General features: G+C 40.8%; 1 protein-coding gene across 11 annotated transcripts in view; it reads left to right on the top strand.

The window, feature by feature from the left end:
* The window catches only part of PPP1R12B (protein phosphatase 1 regulatory subunit 12B), a 179,128-nt gene that overhangs the window by 156,012 nt on the left and 6,374 nt on the right, over window positions 1-16,742 (top strand). For 6 of the 11 annotated variants that reach the window (XM_054981472.1, XM_054981474.1, XM_054981479.1 and 3 more), the window contains one exon: window positions 5,038-5,210. The exons of the other annotated variants lie outside the window; for them this stretch is intronic. In XM_054981472.1, the coding sequence (XP_054837447.1) occupies window positions 5,038-5,172 (135 nt within the window). In that variant the 3' untranslated portion in view covers window positions 5,173-5,210. The remainder of the gene's footprint in view (window positions 1-5,037; window positions 5,211-16,742) is intronic. 11 annotated transcript variants of the gene reach the window in all.

Raw genomic sequence — 16,742 nt, forward strand, 5'->3', positions numbered from 1 at the left:
TAAACCACAGTGCTACAGCAGCTCTACCTATAAAGCACCCAAGGCATTAGACAGAGGTAAAGATAGTCAATATACAGATATTCATAAATGAATAAAAACATCCTGTAAAACCCACAGCAGTAAATAATAAGAATAGTAGCAAATAAACAAACAAACATTGGTGGATAAAGTTCTAAATAGCCATTTCATCAGCAACTATATAAATGTCCCAGTCAACAGCATGTAATTGTTGACTTTTATCTAAATCCAGTTTAGATAAGGAAAGAGTCTTTCATTCTCACAAAACTAATTCCCAAAAGTCTGTCAAGCTTGTAGTTTTCTGGGGGCCCCATTTGGATCTGTTTTTTGAGATGTACAGCAAAGAGCCAGTTTGGTGTAGTAGTTAAGAGTGGCAGGACTCTAATCTGGAGAACTGGGTTTGATTCCCCACTCCTCCACTTGAAGCCAGCTGGGTGTCCTTGGGTCAGTCACAGATTCCTGGAGCTCTCTCAGTCACCACCTCACAGGGTGTTTTTGTGGGGATAATAATAACACACTTTGTAAACTGCTCTGAGTGTGGCATTAAGTTTTCCTGAAGGGTGGTATATAAATCAAATGTTGTTATTATTAATTTTTAATATTATTGAGGTTATGTTATTATTATTAATTATTACATTCTCTGAGTGGTTAAAAGATTCCCCCCCCCCCCTTTAAGCTGATCCTTTGACTTTGCTGTTCTTTCTTATCTGTTTTGGAGAATTGCTGTCTTCTGGCTGTCACATGTGCTGCCCTGAAAACATTACACTAAGTTTGTAGTGCTATGATAGTTCATTACATGATAGGCAAATAGTTGTTACCCAGAATGCATTTTTCGCTTTTATCCGTTCCTTGCAAGTTTATTTCCCTTGTTTATTGGGAACCAAGCAGAACTTGGCTTCATTGCTTTGAACAAGAAGAAATGTCTGTGCTTGAAGAACAGGTGTTGCTGAACCTCTGAAACTGTGGAAGTGATGAAAGTCATTTCCTGCCTCAGTGGAGATGGTTACAATTTTCTATTGCCCTGAAAAGGAGCATCTGATGTTTTTACAGAGTGTAATAATTCTTTGAAGTCATTTGAGCTTCACTTTATCTCTTTAAAAGATAACATTTCAAAAGTTCAAGTTACAATTCCATTGTATACCCTGATCTCTGTTCTGCAATTAAAAAGGAGAGTGTAATATGTTGCATCCTCCACTGAAGAATTAGTTTGAGCCCAAGATGTATTATTGCCCCTTTTGAGGTCACGTTAAGACATTTTAATGAAAATTTATTACAGACCTTAAAAAATTAAAGTAAAAGTGAAAATGCAAAATAATTTGCCTAGTTACTGCAAAGTATGGTAAACTAGAGGTGTATCTAGCCGAAATTATTGCCTCATTACAATAATGCCGTGTAACATTTATAAATACTGTAGTATTGTACCATAATAGACATTTCACCCCGTGGGACTGACTGCTGAAGAATATATGTATGGAAAATATTTGTATGGCACTATTTTAAGGCAGTACTAGTTTGTGTAATCTCATTACAGTCTCCCCATTAGTTTCTCTTTTGAAGCAGCTGTTAAAATAAACGCAGTATTCTTTATGGGCCCATCAGCTTTGTGGCAGTCATAATACCGGCCATTCTCAGCATGTCTGAATCTCTGGACTGACATCCATTTCATGCATCGCATGCCTTATCTGCCCATAGTTTTCTTTTTATAGCCAAAGTCACCTTGTAGTAAAGCAAATACTGTATGCACCCTGCCTTGGTCTTTGCTGTTACACTTTGGCTCATTACTTGTCCAGAAACTTCCATTTGAATGCACATTCTTGTCCTGCTGTGTGTGAACTTTTTTCCCTTGCTGTCAGCAGCTCTTTTGGAAGAAGACATGGAAGGCTGAGCTTGATATTTAACACAAGCAGTTCTGCTAAGCTCTCAGGATTGTTTGATTGCTGTACTTCTCAGCTTAATAGAGACAAACAGCTCACTCATATAAGCTTAATCAGCTGGAATTTTCAGCAATTAAGCCTTTTAAAGTATTGACATGTGGGATGTTATCAGATTATAATATGTTGTTTTCTGAAACGTGTGATGATGCATTCAGCTTCTTATTTGGATCCTCTGTTATGCAACATAACTGCTCTGAGCATCTGAACAGCTAAATTAATGCAACCTAAATCCAGGCATACCAGCTATTAGGAACGTTTTACAGTCAGGGAGTGAGGAGATAGAATATGGGTGTTGGCATGTTGATTATATCTTGCAAAGTGTTTACAATCAGAATAGCATGTTTTACACTATGTACTTTCTTCAGCTTTACTGGCTGGTTACAACCAGCCAACTTTTTCACTTAGACTCATCTAGTTCCCCTACAGTCCATGTCCCACATGGCTTTTGTCAACGCAAGTCCCATGATCCTTTTTATACCCCTTTTGATGGTCAGAAGGGACCCTCTCATCCTTTTTCACCCTCAGAAAACCTGATTGGATTCAATTCACAAATCATGAGTTTTTAAAAAAAAAATCATAAGTCACAAGCAAGTGAGCTGCGGTGGTGGAAACTGCCATCAAGTCACAAGTTGACTTATGGTGATCCCATAGGGTTTTCAAAGCAAGAGATGTTCAGAGACAGTTTGCCATTGCCTGCTTCTCTGTAACAGCCCTGGACTTTAATGGTGGTCTCCCATCCAAGTACTAATCAGGACCAGCCTTCCTTAGCTTCTGAGATCTGACGAGATAAGGCTAACCTGGGTCATCCAGGTCAAGTGAGCTATACCCATGGATATATTCTATCCAGACTGAAGTAAGAATTTTCTTTGGCTAGAGGTGCAGCATGCCTGAAAATGCAAAATGGGGAGGGGAGGAGGAAGATGGCATGTGTGTATTTCTGTTTTGGAAACCAGTGGTTGTTACTTGAAATTCTAGGTTCAATAACCTAAGAATCACACTATTAAAATACTTAAGGACTGGAGTCTCAGACAACCCAATTTCCAAACTAGTAGAGCTTCTATGTTGAAAGTCTGAAGCCCGCTTCAGGCTTTGTGCAGTCTTAAGTGACAAAGTTTTGATTGGCTGTTGCACATCTGTGTTTGGAGAAGCTGAAACAGTTTTTTTAAAAAGTATAATCACTACAGGAGGTAGATTATAAGTCTGTCCCCTTCAATTTAAAACACACACATCAAAATAACTGAAGGATGCTATTCTATGGGATCCTTAGTGTCTTTTCTGTTGTTACCACAAGGAGATTCTGACTCGTATTCAAGATTCTTCCCCCATCTACTGTTTGTGGGAGTCAGGCCAGCTCTACAGAGACTTTTTGCAGATGGAAGGGATTTGCATCCATGAAGCGTAACTTTCCCACTTCCCCTACCCGTGCTTCTTTCTGAAATGCCCCCTCTAAATGTTACTCTAGGGATAAAGGAGACCCCTAAGAGCATCACAGGGGCTTGAGGTTTGGAGTAGGGGAATCGATGAAAATCACCTTTCTTCTGGCTGTGTAAATCCTTCATGAGATCCAGACCATTACATCTTGCCCACTAAGTTGTCCTTGGTCTCTTGCCAAAGGCAGCTTATGTAGTACAGTTTTCAAGCAGAGCTGATATTCAGATGTGCATTACATTTGTGTGACGTGCAAGACCCACCTTTACCTTTTATTCCTGCTTTGTTAGCTATGTCAAAAGAAATACATTAAAATTTCTCGCCTCAGGAAACTGGTGTCTTTTATTGTCTAACTCTATTTTTTTGTTTTTGTTTTTAAAAATATTTTATAACACAGTTACACAACAAATTCACATAACCCCACATTAACAAAACGGGGGGGGGGGGGGAGACAAGGCAAACCCAAAATAAAAAAACAGTGTTTACAATTATTGTTTTACAGATTTAACAAGATGGTTTTGCAGCTTTTTTAAAATAAAATCATGTTTCTGTGAAATGTCTAGTACTAGATGGACAGATGATTAGAGAGTTGTTGAGTGCTGGCTAGCGAAAGATATACATGGGTTCCAAGCAGCATAAAGAACATACACACTCACTTGATTTTTTGGCTAATCTAATTTGATAAGTTAATTTTTCAGACCAGGATGCACAAATGCACATACTACATACCAACTGTAATTTTTGTTGAGGCTTTCCAGTGTTGACAGATAACAAATCTCACAACATTTAAAGGAAGTAAAATTAATCAGTCTATTTTTATTGCCATTTAAGCTGCAAATTATTTTTATCAGATATTTTGCATTTAGCATTGATGCAGGATTTTTTTTTACTTCATGATAGAGAGAATAGACTCACATATAAACTAGTCAAAGTGCCCGATATACTTAGATGTCCTAAATTGGCTTGAGTCAATTAGAACAGGCCACACTGACCATTTTCAAAAGTAGTAGAAGTATCAGAAGTAGTAGGAGAATTTAGAGCATTGTTAACCTGTACAGATTAACTTTCCTTGGCAAGTGCTAGTGCATGCTGTAAAGAGGATAGTGGAATTGATGGTTTAATCACTGTTTAAAGCAATCAGTTTCAGTTTATGCAATATCCATTATATAAAATACAAAAGCTGCTTTGGCCAAAACTTTGGTCATATGAAGAGATTTATAATCCATGTGTGCCCTGCAGATACTTTTCAAACCAATATCCGTGTCTGTTAGTAACTTGCCAAGGAAATTAATGTACTGTTCCCAAGATTACCCAGGACAATAAAACTTTTAGAAAACATTAACATTTCACCTTGTTTTGCTGTGGCCTGTTCTAATTGACTCAAGCCAATTTAGGACATCTAAGTAAATGTTGGGTAATTTTAAACCTTAAGAGGTAATTTTAAACCTTAAGAGGAATAGAACCTGAGGTCCCTTTTCAGTCCTTTTAATGCTTCAGTATGTTGTCCAGCTTCTTGTGTGCCTTCACTGACTGCTCTCTCCACCTCTCATTGCTGCTCCTCCCCCAATCCTGCTCGTCAGCTGGATTCATGTTTCTGTGCTGTTTTATATCCTCTGTGTTTTGTCTTTGTCTGTCTCCTCCATGTCTCACTTTGCAGAACCTTCACCAGCTCAAACAGATTCACACTTTGAGGCAGATGAATGAGCAACTGCTGGCTGAAAACAGGGCTTTGACCCGGGTTGTAGCCCGGCTCTCACAGTCTGCTGAACCCCCAGAGTCGGAAGAGCTATAGCATCTCCCCCTCCAGTTGATCTCCTTCCATTCTTCCAGGCAGGTCTTTGCTCTTATTGTCTGTCTGAGCTCTCTATCACCTTTTCTAAGACTTTTCTGTAGTTTATCTGAAGTACATGGGCAGGCAATATTCAGACATTGTGAGTTATAAATTCTGTTTCTAATTTCTACCATTGTTATAGCAAAAATGCAGGTCTTGGCTTATGTAGACAGCAGTCGTTTACCTTCAGGTATGTGTTTTATCTCATTTGAGTTCTGCCACAGAGAATGCTGTTTAGCATGTTGATGTCAATGACTTCCTTGGAAGCTGTACCTTTCAGTAAGGGATGAAAAAAACGGATAGAGCAGACATACAGAAATCAAATTGTCTGCATTGTTGAAAAAGTTAGGAATCCTGACTTTATGATGGTAAATCTGATAGCACTTTATGAATCCCCCTAAAATATATATAGATGTGACCCCATTTGACATATGGATCAGTGGTAAGTGTGGCTAATTACTGAAGTGTTTTATGGCATACTATGTCTGTTAAATGATTCAGTACATTAAAAACAACCAGTGAATTATCAGTGAATTAATTGTGAGGAACGTTTTAACTCTTTTTAACTCAGTTGCTAAAGTGTTTAGTTTTTTCACCTGATTGTAAAAGTAAGATGAGGCAGGTTGACGACTATAAACTATTTTCAGGGAGGTAGCCATGTTGGTCTGCAGTAAAAACAGTAGGATTTGAGTCCAGTGGCAACTTTGAGACCAACAAGATTTTCAGGGTATAAGCTTTTGACAGTCAAAGCTCTCTTCTTAAGATACAGAACGAATGAAGATCCTTCAGGCTTTATATCCCAGTCAGTAGGTGGGAGGGGTGAAATAAAAAAGGGAGTCAGGATGTAAAGACACAGTGCAGCTTGATTAGAGCAGAAATTAGTAGAGTTGCCAGCTCCTCTTACCTGAAAAAACAGTGATAGATGGTCAGTAAGCAGGCTGGGGGGCCCAGCCCTCCTTCCTTGCATGCGTGCTCTGGAGGCCCTGATGAAGTTACCTCCAGTTTTCAAATGGAAGTGCGTCATTGGGGCCTCTGGAGTGCATGTCATTTTGATGCATGCTCTGGTGGATCCTGACCTGCTTCCCCCTTTCTTACCCCACCCACTGGCCAGGTGAGCAGGGCCAGAGGGTTGGCATCCCTAGATGTTAGCATCTGTAGTGAGATAAGAATCCTATGTCTCTGTTCAGCCCCAGGAGGTTCCATTGTTCTGAACTTGCAAATAAATTCCAGTTCAGCACTCTCACATTGTAATCTTTATTTGCAGACAGCCACTTCTAAGTCAGCAGTGGAATGTCCTGGAAGATTAAAATATTCTCTCACTGGTTTTTGAATATTGTGATTTTTAATGTCAGATTTATGTACAATTATTCTTTAGCATGGGAACAGACTTGTTTGCTCAGTGTTGAGAGTGGAAGGGCATTGTAGACTCTCTCCCCATATTTACTCTGACAACACGATCACTGGATCTAACAACACCAGTTATAACATCTCAGGTTTATTCACTTGTTCATCTTCCAATGTTATATATATTATCAAGTGTCAGCAGTGCCCTTCTACTTTCCTTGTAGAAGCTGAGTATGTGTTGCCGGACATAGTGTGATGATAGCATCATGTCCTGTGGATTTCCTGAACAAAGCACATCTCGTCATTGTTGAAACTGGGAGATTATTGCTCTTAATACATCTGTCATTTTTCTAAGGGTTGAAACTTGCAGGCTTTAGTTTAACATTATTTGGGCTTGCAATTGGTGGTCAGGTTCTGTATACTAAAATTAGGTAAATATTAAGTCAGCATTTCTCTGAGTATCATGAATAAACAATATAAACATGTATATATAAGATGCGGAAATAAATGTCTAGTGCTAAAAGTTGTACTTGGTATTTTCAGTCTTCCTACTGTACTTTTAAAGAAGAGTACTTCCTGCTGTGCTGTAATAGGTAAAGATAGTTGTACAATTTTTAATGAAGCATTAACCTGTTTGCTGATGTTTTGAGCTTTCTGGGTGTCTGCTTTATTTGCTTGTTCTGTTTAACTTTTAACTTGATATGCCACACTTACTATTTAACAGTTGTCATCCAAGAGTTCTTATATTTGTAACATCACTAGTTCTAATATTATTGCTTCAGCATAAGCAGATTTCATTGATCCAGAAACCAGGGAGGCTTAGACGTATCTATTGATGAGAAGGAAAGGAAATAGTGGACAATACTTGAATTATCATATTTGAAATTTAATAATAAATTTTATGATGATGAAACTGATCTACTTATGCAGCTAAGTTTGGTTGTAAGATAAATTCAAAAGAAGTTTGATCCCCTGAAATTTGTGGTATAGAAACCGAATTCTGATTAAAATTATTGTTTGTAGATATTTATACCATGATATATTTTGACCACCTATTTTAGTTTGAAGAGTGTTTTTATCCATAAACTAAGCCTTAGTAAGGATATTCTCACAAGGTACAGTCCTCTCTGTTGTAGAAAATCGTGTCATAATGGAGGAATTTTAAAATTCTGTAAAGGGGCTAGATAAGAGTTAATATGATAGCTCATTAACACTAGGATTTTTACACCTCAATCCTAAACTATGAGACAGCGCCGTCGCTCATGCATGGACGTAAATGTGGCGCCGCCCCACTCCTCCCTATGGACTTTTGCCAGAGAGTCCCACCAGTGGCTGAGCTCAGTAAGGCGAGGCACAGCTGCAGCCAAGAGCACTCGCCCGCTGTTCCCCTGACAACCCCACCCACACCAGCCAATGGCTGCACAGGCAGGTGAGGAGCAAGCAGAGGCACAGCCAATGGGGAGGGCGTGTGTTCCCCGCTGCTCACCAACACCCCCTCGTCAGGGAGCAGACATTCCCTGCTGGGGAGAGGAGGCAAAGGTAACACTGAAGGTGCGGATTAGACACCCACCCTCTTGCCCGTCAAGCCCTCATTTCTGATGAGGGCCTGGCTGGTGGCTGCAGCTTGGTGCGCCAGCAAACCCCCTCATCACCGCCGCCACCACCACAAGAAACAGGTGCCACCTCCCTGAGGGCCAGAAGGTAGGGAACTGATCTTTGTTGCCTGGAGATCAGTTGTAATTCTGGGAGATCTCCAGCTACCACTTGGAGACTGGCAACCCTAATTAATCCCCAGGTTCCGGAGAGGCAGGTAGGGGGGAGGCGAGTCCTTCAATGAGTGACAGGTATGCCCATTGGAAACCATGTGGGAGGCCAGAGGGCCGATTGGAAGTGAGGGGAATGAAAAGCACCCACAAACTTGTGGCGGCACCACTTGAACATATCACTGCATCTCTACGATGCGAGACATGGGCTGACAGTCCCTCCACACGCTAGATTTCCCAAGTCCATCCCTGCTTCCGCAAATGGCAAAAAAGAGGGGGATGCCCAGTAACTACACCCCCAACCCCTGGCAGCAACTTCCCACATGCAGCAACCAGCTTCCTGGCTTATCAGATGCCAGCATCTCAGACTATCAGAGAATGAAAGTCCTCAGCCTCCCCACCGCAGACATTCATGGGCCACACTTCAATTCCCACCCCACTGCCTGAAGTCACATTGAGGAGAGGAAGGGGCAGGGAGGCTGGATGGGCGCCACTTGAAACATTTGCAGGGATGTATGAGAGGACATTCTGACAGGGAGTTGAGGGACCGGCTACTGGCAATGTCAGGCAAGCATGCAAACACAGCAGTTTGTTGTTTTTCAACATGTTTTATTAAACTGGAAAAAGTGCCGATGTCCCTCGGCTGGAAAGGGAGTCTAGGCCATTTGCGCAGCCCTCGTTCTGCACTTCCAGGGGCGAGGCTGAGATGCAGATTGCCTTGGGAAACTTCTCCCTGGGCTGAATCCGAATGGCACTCGCGGAGAATTACTGGGAGGGGGGGGGAGGGCTGAAGCAGACATGATCTGTCATCTCCTGGACGAGTCACGACGTGCCTGCAAGGGAAAGAGACACATGTGCTGCAAGTAACCCAGCCCGATTCATGGCCGAGGCCAAGCCCAAACTCCAACATCTGGGAAGATGCACATAGTAGAGAGCAGCAGCGGCAGCCCCACAGGTGCAGCTAGCGACCAGATGATGCATGACCCTCTGGCAAGGAAGCGCTCTGCCTTGGGATGATTTTACCTTTAAGGGAGAAAGTCAACAGGTAGTTAAACACCCGGTCAAGAGTAGTTTTCTGGGCAACTGCCTCTGGGGCAGGCAGGGGCTGCCGCCACCGTCCCCTCCCCTGCCAAGCCTCACCTGAAGAGGCTAGTGGTCAGGTGAGTTCAGGTGATGGGGCAGCCGGCACAAATCAGTGAGCCGGGTTAGCCGCCGCCCCATCTCCTTCTTACCTGTAAGTACTCCCTCGCTTCTTACTGAACTGGAACTTCAGTCAGATAACCTGCAAGGAGACTTGAGTGGTTATTGTTAGTTAGACAGACATTCTGGACTTTGCCCTTCTTCCCTTGAGCAAGTGCAAAGTTTTCCCAGTTTTCCTGCTAAGTCCCCTCTAGTGCACTCTCCCGCCTTGTGCACAAAGTACCCACGGCAGAAGGCAGATGGGCAGAGCCTTCAGCTGTGTGCTCACCTACCTGAGATCATGAGCAGCGCCGCTGGACGTTTTGTAGGGTGTGTGAGCAGGTGATTGGGGGCGGGAAGGGGGGCTCGCCCACCCCAGAAGTGCACACGGATTGTCCCCGTAGTAGTTCCCGTCCTATGCTCCTTCGGGCTGCGGGGACGGGGCTGGGTGCCGAGAGAGGTGCACGAGTTTTCCCCGTTCAATGGGCACCTATGGGCTACGCCTGCCTTTTTCATGGTGTAACTTTCTGCTGCTGCAGGGGGCATGCCTGGGCCTGGAGTAGCTTTGGAAGCAGACTAACTTGTGCCCCGCCCCCTTCCACGGCAGCATGGGGACTTGTGCCATACTTGCATCTCTGCCTGGCCGCCAAGTGTGGCCGCTAGTGGCAACCCATCTGTGGTAATGCGCCTCGGGTGGGCACCAGCGTGGAGGGGTTAACGTCAACATAAGAGCCATTTATGCCCATGCAAGCCTCAGTTCTTTCCCTATGCACTTCCCCCCCCCCTTAGGGTTGAGCTGCCCGTGTTGCAAGTTAAGAGAATATCAATGTAATTATTAAGCAAGTTGACTGGAAAGGAAAAAAGAAATTTGCTACAGGGAATATTTTGTATTTCAAGTTTCCCCATGTTAAAGCACATTGGTTTCAGCTTCAAAATAAATGTTTAAAGTTTATAATGTGGAATTCATATTTGACTGATGTTAGGAACTACTAAACAGTCCTTTAAAAATCCTTTATTACATCTAGGTTTTATTCCCTTGATATAGGTAGCTGTTGTTCAAGAATCAAATGTACGGATTGAGGAGAAAGGGAAAAAAAATCTTTGGAAAGATGACTTGTTCAATAATAGCAAGTCTATTAAATCATAAAAATTATAGTTTGTGCTATGCGTTAGAGTTGCTTTTTCCCATTATAGGCAAGGGACCATCTTAATTAAATTCTTATTTTATATAATATGTAAAGGTAAAGGTAAAGGTAGTCCCCTGTGCAAGCACCAAGTCATTACTGACCCATGGGGGGGACATCACATCACGACGTTTTCTTGGCAGACTTTTTACGGGGTGGTTTGCCATTGCCTTCCACAGTCATCTACACTTTACCCCCAGGAAACTGGATACTCATTTTACCGACCTCGGAAGGATGGAAGGCTGAGTCAACCTTGAGCCGGCTACCTGAACCCAGCTTCCACTGGGATCGAACTCAGGTCGTGAGCAGAGCTTGGACTGCAGTACTGCAGCTTACCACTCTGCGCCTGATGTATATGTATATCTAGATATTTCCGTGTTTTAGAGGCCCATTGTAAATGAGATATTTTCTTAATTTCCAAATTTTGTTCTTCATTTTAAAATCTATCTGACTTTATTTTAAGCCCTGAAACCTTGCCAGAATGCATTAATTATTTCCTGTTTTTGAGAGAGCACTCTGGCTTAGGTGTGAAGATTGCAACATCATCTGCATATAAATTATGACCATAAATTAATCACTAATTATGTCCCATTTAATCTCTTCATTTTCTCTGATAACCAAAACAAAAAGTTTTATCTATAAAGACCAGCAACAAAGCAGCAATGATAACAGACTCTCCTGTCAAATGCCGCAAAAAAAGAATGAAAGGGATCTGTGTCTAAGCCATTTATACATACTTTAGCTTAAAAATTATTATATAATTATACAATGAATAAATTTGAGGCCAAAACCTAATTTGAAAATAAAGGCTTTTTTAAAATGCCACTTCAGTCAATAATGGGGAATACTGTCATATGAATTATCTTGATGCTAGTCTCCAGCGACATATCCTTATCCTTGCAGAACTTTTTGAGATACTTCATGGCTGCCCTTCCAAGTTTCACTCTCCTTCTGAATGCTGAGTCGCTGTCTCCCTTTGGAGTAATGACGGAGCCAAGGAATAGAAAATCTTTTAACAATTTTCTTCATTGTCAACCTAAAAGTTGTATAATTCCTCAGTAGTAATTACTTTTGTCTTCTTGATGGTCAGCTGTTATCCTGCTTTGGCACTTTCTCCTCTAATCTTCATCACTAGGCGTTTTGAGTCTGTACTGTTTTCTGCCAGTAATATGGTGTCATCTGCATATCTCAAATGTTAATGTTCCTTCCACCAATCTTCATGCCACTTTCATCTAGCCAGCTTTCTATATGATATGTTCTGCATATAGATTGAACAGATTTAACAGATAGGGAGATAATATACATCTTTGTCTCCATTAAATATCAAAACAGTTATTTATAGCTGGCAGACTTAAGCAGCGAATCTTACTGTATTACCAGCATTCACACCAGCCTCAATTGTATCCATGTATCAGAAGACAGAAAACGTAACTTCTCTTATCTTCCCATGCACAGGTCACTGGGGCCTTTTTATTAATAAAGAAGGGTGCTGTAGTTAATCAGGTATTGTGGTGCACTCTTTTAACACCATCCATAGCTTTTCATGATCTACACAGTCAAAAGCTTTGCTGTAATCTATAAAACACAAGCTGATTTTCTTCTGGCGTTCTCTGGTGTGTTTCATTAACTATTGTAAATTTGCAAAATGATCTCTAGTGCCTTTTCCATTTCTGAATCCAGCTTGAACATCTGGCATTTCTCATTCCATATATGGTAAGAGTCTTTGTTGTAGAATTATGAACATTACTTTGCTTGCATTGGAAATTAGTGCTATGGTCTGATCATTGTTGCAGTCATAGAATCATAGAGTTGGAAGAGGTCTTACAGACCATCTAGTTCAACTTCAGTGTAGGAACAGCCTAAAGCATCCCCAACAAGTATTTGTCCAGCCACTCCTTGAATACTGCCACTGAGGCACCCACCACATTCTTAGGCAGCTGATTCCACTGCTTAATTACTCTTAATGTGAAGAATTTTTCTTAATGTCCAGCCAGTACCTTCCCTCCTGTAGTTTAAACCCACTGTTTCGAATCTTATCCTCTGTTGGCAACAGAAACAGCTTCCTTTCCTCCTCTAAGTGACAGCTTTTTAAATACTTAAAGAGAGCAATTATTACTATTGCTGATTAGCTCATGTAACTATGAGCTAATTTACATGTTATTTGTCCAGCAAGAAGCTTAGACTTCTTATTCCCCTCCTCATAAAACTATTGATTTATAGGAACCTGTAGGTATCCAAGAGTTGTAATTTGTCTGATTCTAATTTGGTATGGATACAAGAACTATCAGATCATTTTAAGTTTGTTTCTACAATTTTTAGCTGAGACAGTGAGCAGCCCATTTCCACTTCCCTTTCCCATTTTAATTCTAGTAGTTTCTTTAATGAAACATGCTTAAATTATTGTCTTTCTGGTATCCATGTTTCAGTCATCAAATCATTTTATCAGTTTCTAACACTACCATAGTTAACCATGAATTCTGGCATGCTGTCCCCTTCCATGATCTCAGGGAAGCCTTTAAAATGGGCTGTGGTGGTGTTGAGTCGTAGCTGACTTATGACAAGAGGCTAACAGGTGGTTTAGCCATTGCCTGCCTCTGCAATCCTGGTCGTCGTTGGAGGTCTCCCATCTAATTACTAACCAAGGCCAACCCTGCTTAGCTTCTGAGATCTGATTAGCCCTAGTTTTTGGTCTCATTCTCTTTATGAATTGCTTCTCACTTTCACTGACTCTGCCTGTGAGCTATGGGAAAGGTGGAGTATAAATATTTAAATAATAGGACCAAGCTGGTTTTTTAAATTCAGTTTCCATTTCCGGTTTGAGAAATCCAAGATAATATAGAACTTTGACTGTAAAATCTGCTGAGGAGGGGCAACAAGAAAAAAATGTATGTAATTTTGGTTCATCGGACCCTAGGTTTTACTTTCAGTAGAGTTTTTGAGGAAGTCTTTGAGAGTGTCTGAGTTCTTCTGTGAAGGTTTAGATTTTGTAGATTTTGTTGATGGCATTTGAGAAGCTGGATGGCCTTTTTCAGCTTTGATTAGCAGTTCAATTGCTTGGTGAACCAGAATGAAGAGATTTACACTATCATCAATCTGATAAGATCACAGGAACCACATTAAGCACCATCATCTCCAGCACTGAAATTTTCTTTCAGAGGTTCTTCTTCCCTACTTACTCCATAACTGCCTAAGGTTATTGAGGGAGGGGGTCACATAGCAGTGTGTAGGTCATTTTGAATCATTCTCTTTTGTATGTTGCAATAATTTGATACTTGGGTACCAGACTTCTTTGCAGAAAAATTATTTAAGTGGTGGGATAGCATTTAAAGCATTGTCCTCTTCCTTCCACTAGTATTACAGAAACTATTTACAACTTCCTGTTAACCACATTTACATAGAGAATAAAGTATTCCCCTATGTATTCATGGAAACACTTATAAGATTCCAGCATACATGTTTTTACTGTTTATAGTGTGAATTTATTTGATGGAAAATGGTGTGGTGACTCCTGGATATCCAGTTGTGGAAATAAACTCAAGGGTATATTGTGCAGCCATGTCCTTTTGCATTGCTTAAAACAAAAGCATGTTTAACTGCCACCATATTTAACCAATCACCTTTTACATTTTGGGCCCATCTGGTTTCCAAGAGTTACGGAAGGGAGCCTTTGATAAATGTGAAGCATTGGGACACATCATGTATTGGCTCAAGTAATCTTATCCTTGTATCGCTGTGTTCCAGTTTCTATAAAATGATAATGATGCAGTTTCTCAGTGTTGCTTGTGATGTTTAGAAAACGGTATCAAAGATGTCGAAGGTTTTAATGTTGTTGTTACCTAGAAGGTCCTTGTTACCTAGCCCTGTTGATTCAATGGCATACAGTTCACAGTAAAAATGTGAAACTGCATTGGTTTTGGGTCTGCCTTCTCTTTGTAAGGTCTGAATATGCACACTTGAATTTGTTTGTGTAACAGATTACAGCCTCATTTACATTGTGATGTACTTAAGTCTTTAGAGAGAGTCCAGTGCTGTGCTTTATCTGGACAATTCAGTTGATGCTAATATGCAGGAAGATAATTTAAGTATGTGAGTTTTGGAACTTTAGACCTACTCAAGCAAATATAAAAAGATACGTGCCAGCATAGGCTGAAATCTGGTTGGCATTTCATTACGGTGTCTATTATGACTACAACTGTTAAAAAATAACTTGCCTTTACCTTTACTAAATATTGCATTTCATATCACAGTACTGACAACGAAACTCTTGTTGCTTTTCTAAGTATTCAAACTGTCAAATGTGAATACTAGATAAGTTTTGAGAGAGAATAGAGAATTCGAATTTCCAGAAAATTTGAATCCATAGTATTAAAAAAAAAACTGGACAGAAACAAGTGGTAGGAAGTAAATAAACTGAAATATTTGCAGTACTTTCTTATGAAGCCTAAACTTATCTAACTAAAATGCAACAGTTATAACATAGTTGCATATACATGTTTTTGAAATTTAAGCATTTAATTATAAATGCCTTATTTTGCTACAAGCAAAATTTCAAATACATCCAATACTAATGAGAGAGAGCTGAAAATTGGTTCATCTTATGCTACCTTATCACCTGTATCATAGTTTTGTCATCTGAAAGGTAAGAACACTGAAAATAGAAAACAAAGTTTTCTAATAAGCAAAGTATTTCTTGGGCAGAAACCATCTCATATATTCACAATCTGACTAGCACCATACTTCGATACAAGTTAAAAACTGAAAGCATTCAACTGCTTAATAGTGTGTAACATACGCATTATATAGTGCCTTAACAGTCACGTTTCAACGTATGTATCCTTGAAAGTACTCTCCAGCAAGGCAGGGCAGGTTCCGTTCTGAAGAAAGAGCGGCCAGGATTAACCACAGGGTGGCGGTTCTTGGTTTCTCTTGCCTCCAGCAAGCTAGATCAAAGGTAAGCAGCAACATACACGCAAAGAATGTTCCAATGATACAGATAGCAGCACCTTCTGGATGCAGAAATGCATCTTGGATTTGAGTGCTGTATATGGCTACACTATATAGAGAAATTATTTTCTAATGCTGTGGATTGTCTTCTGTGCAAACCTTCCTACTGTATATTTTGAGTGAGTGATGTTGTCTAAAAGCATGTTTTTCCCTTGAAATTTTCTGCATCATCTTTTTGGGGCCTTCACATGTCCAGGAGAAAAGTATGACATACACTGTTGGTCACATTATGCACAATCTCTCCTTTCTGCTGGTAGAATCTTTCTAAGGAGTGTGGTGCATATGTGTGTGTACAGAGCTGTACATATAAAACCTGACACGTTTCCACACAATAGGTAAACATATCATGCTTGTGAGTTAACATGTCATGTTTGAAGTGTCCCTCCATGGTATTATTTTGCAAGTGTTGATAGCTGGTCTCCTCTCCTTAGAGCAGGAGCCCCCAACGTGGTAACTGTGGGCACCATGGCACTGTCTGACACCTTTCTTGGCACCCACTAAGTGTCTTTTTAAAAAGCGGGTGGGGTCAGCTGAAGCTTTTGTCCAGCTTCAGTTTGGCCATTGGAGATCTGAATGGCTGTGCAGATTTTGAAACAGTTGCTTTGGTAGCAGCTGCCACCACAGCACAAGGATCTTCACTACGTATCTGGAGGTAAGCTGTGTATATGCAAGAAAATATATTTAAACAATATATTCATTTTAAAAGGCATTTAAAACAGAGCTTCTACCTGAAAAGTTGAAGAGTTACTATTATGCATGAACTCACTCCCTGACATTCGTGGTTGGCTTCACCTCCTGCTGTAGCAGTTTTGTGGTTGTGCCCACCACCACCATATGACAGAATTCCAAAGGTGTCTGCAGACTCAAAAAGGTTGGGGACCCCTGGCTATATGGCTTTGGACAATATAAGGCATCATTCCAGTATCCCTCATCTCATGGGTACCTGGTCACTTCTCTCAACAGAGGCCAGTCTTTGAAATTCCCGAGAGCTTGATGTAGCTGGCAAAATGCTCAGTGGTCTGGAAAGCAAGCTCTAACCACACCACCAAGTACTACA

The sequence above is a fragment of the Eublepharis macularius genome, chromosome 5 (assembly GCF_028583425.1).
Source record: "Eublepharis macularius isolate TG4126 chromosome 5, MPM_Emac_v1.0, whole genome shotgun sequence".
Classification (NCBI taxonomy): Eukaryota; Metazoa; Chordata; class Lepidosauria; order Squamata; family Eublepharidae; genus Eublepharis; species Eublepharis macularius.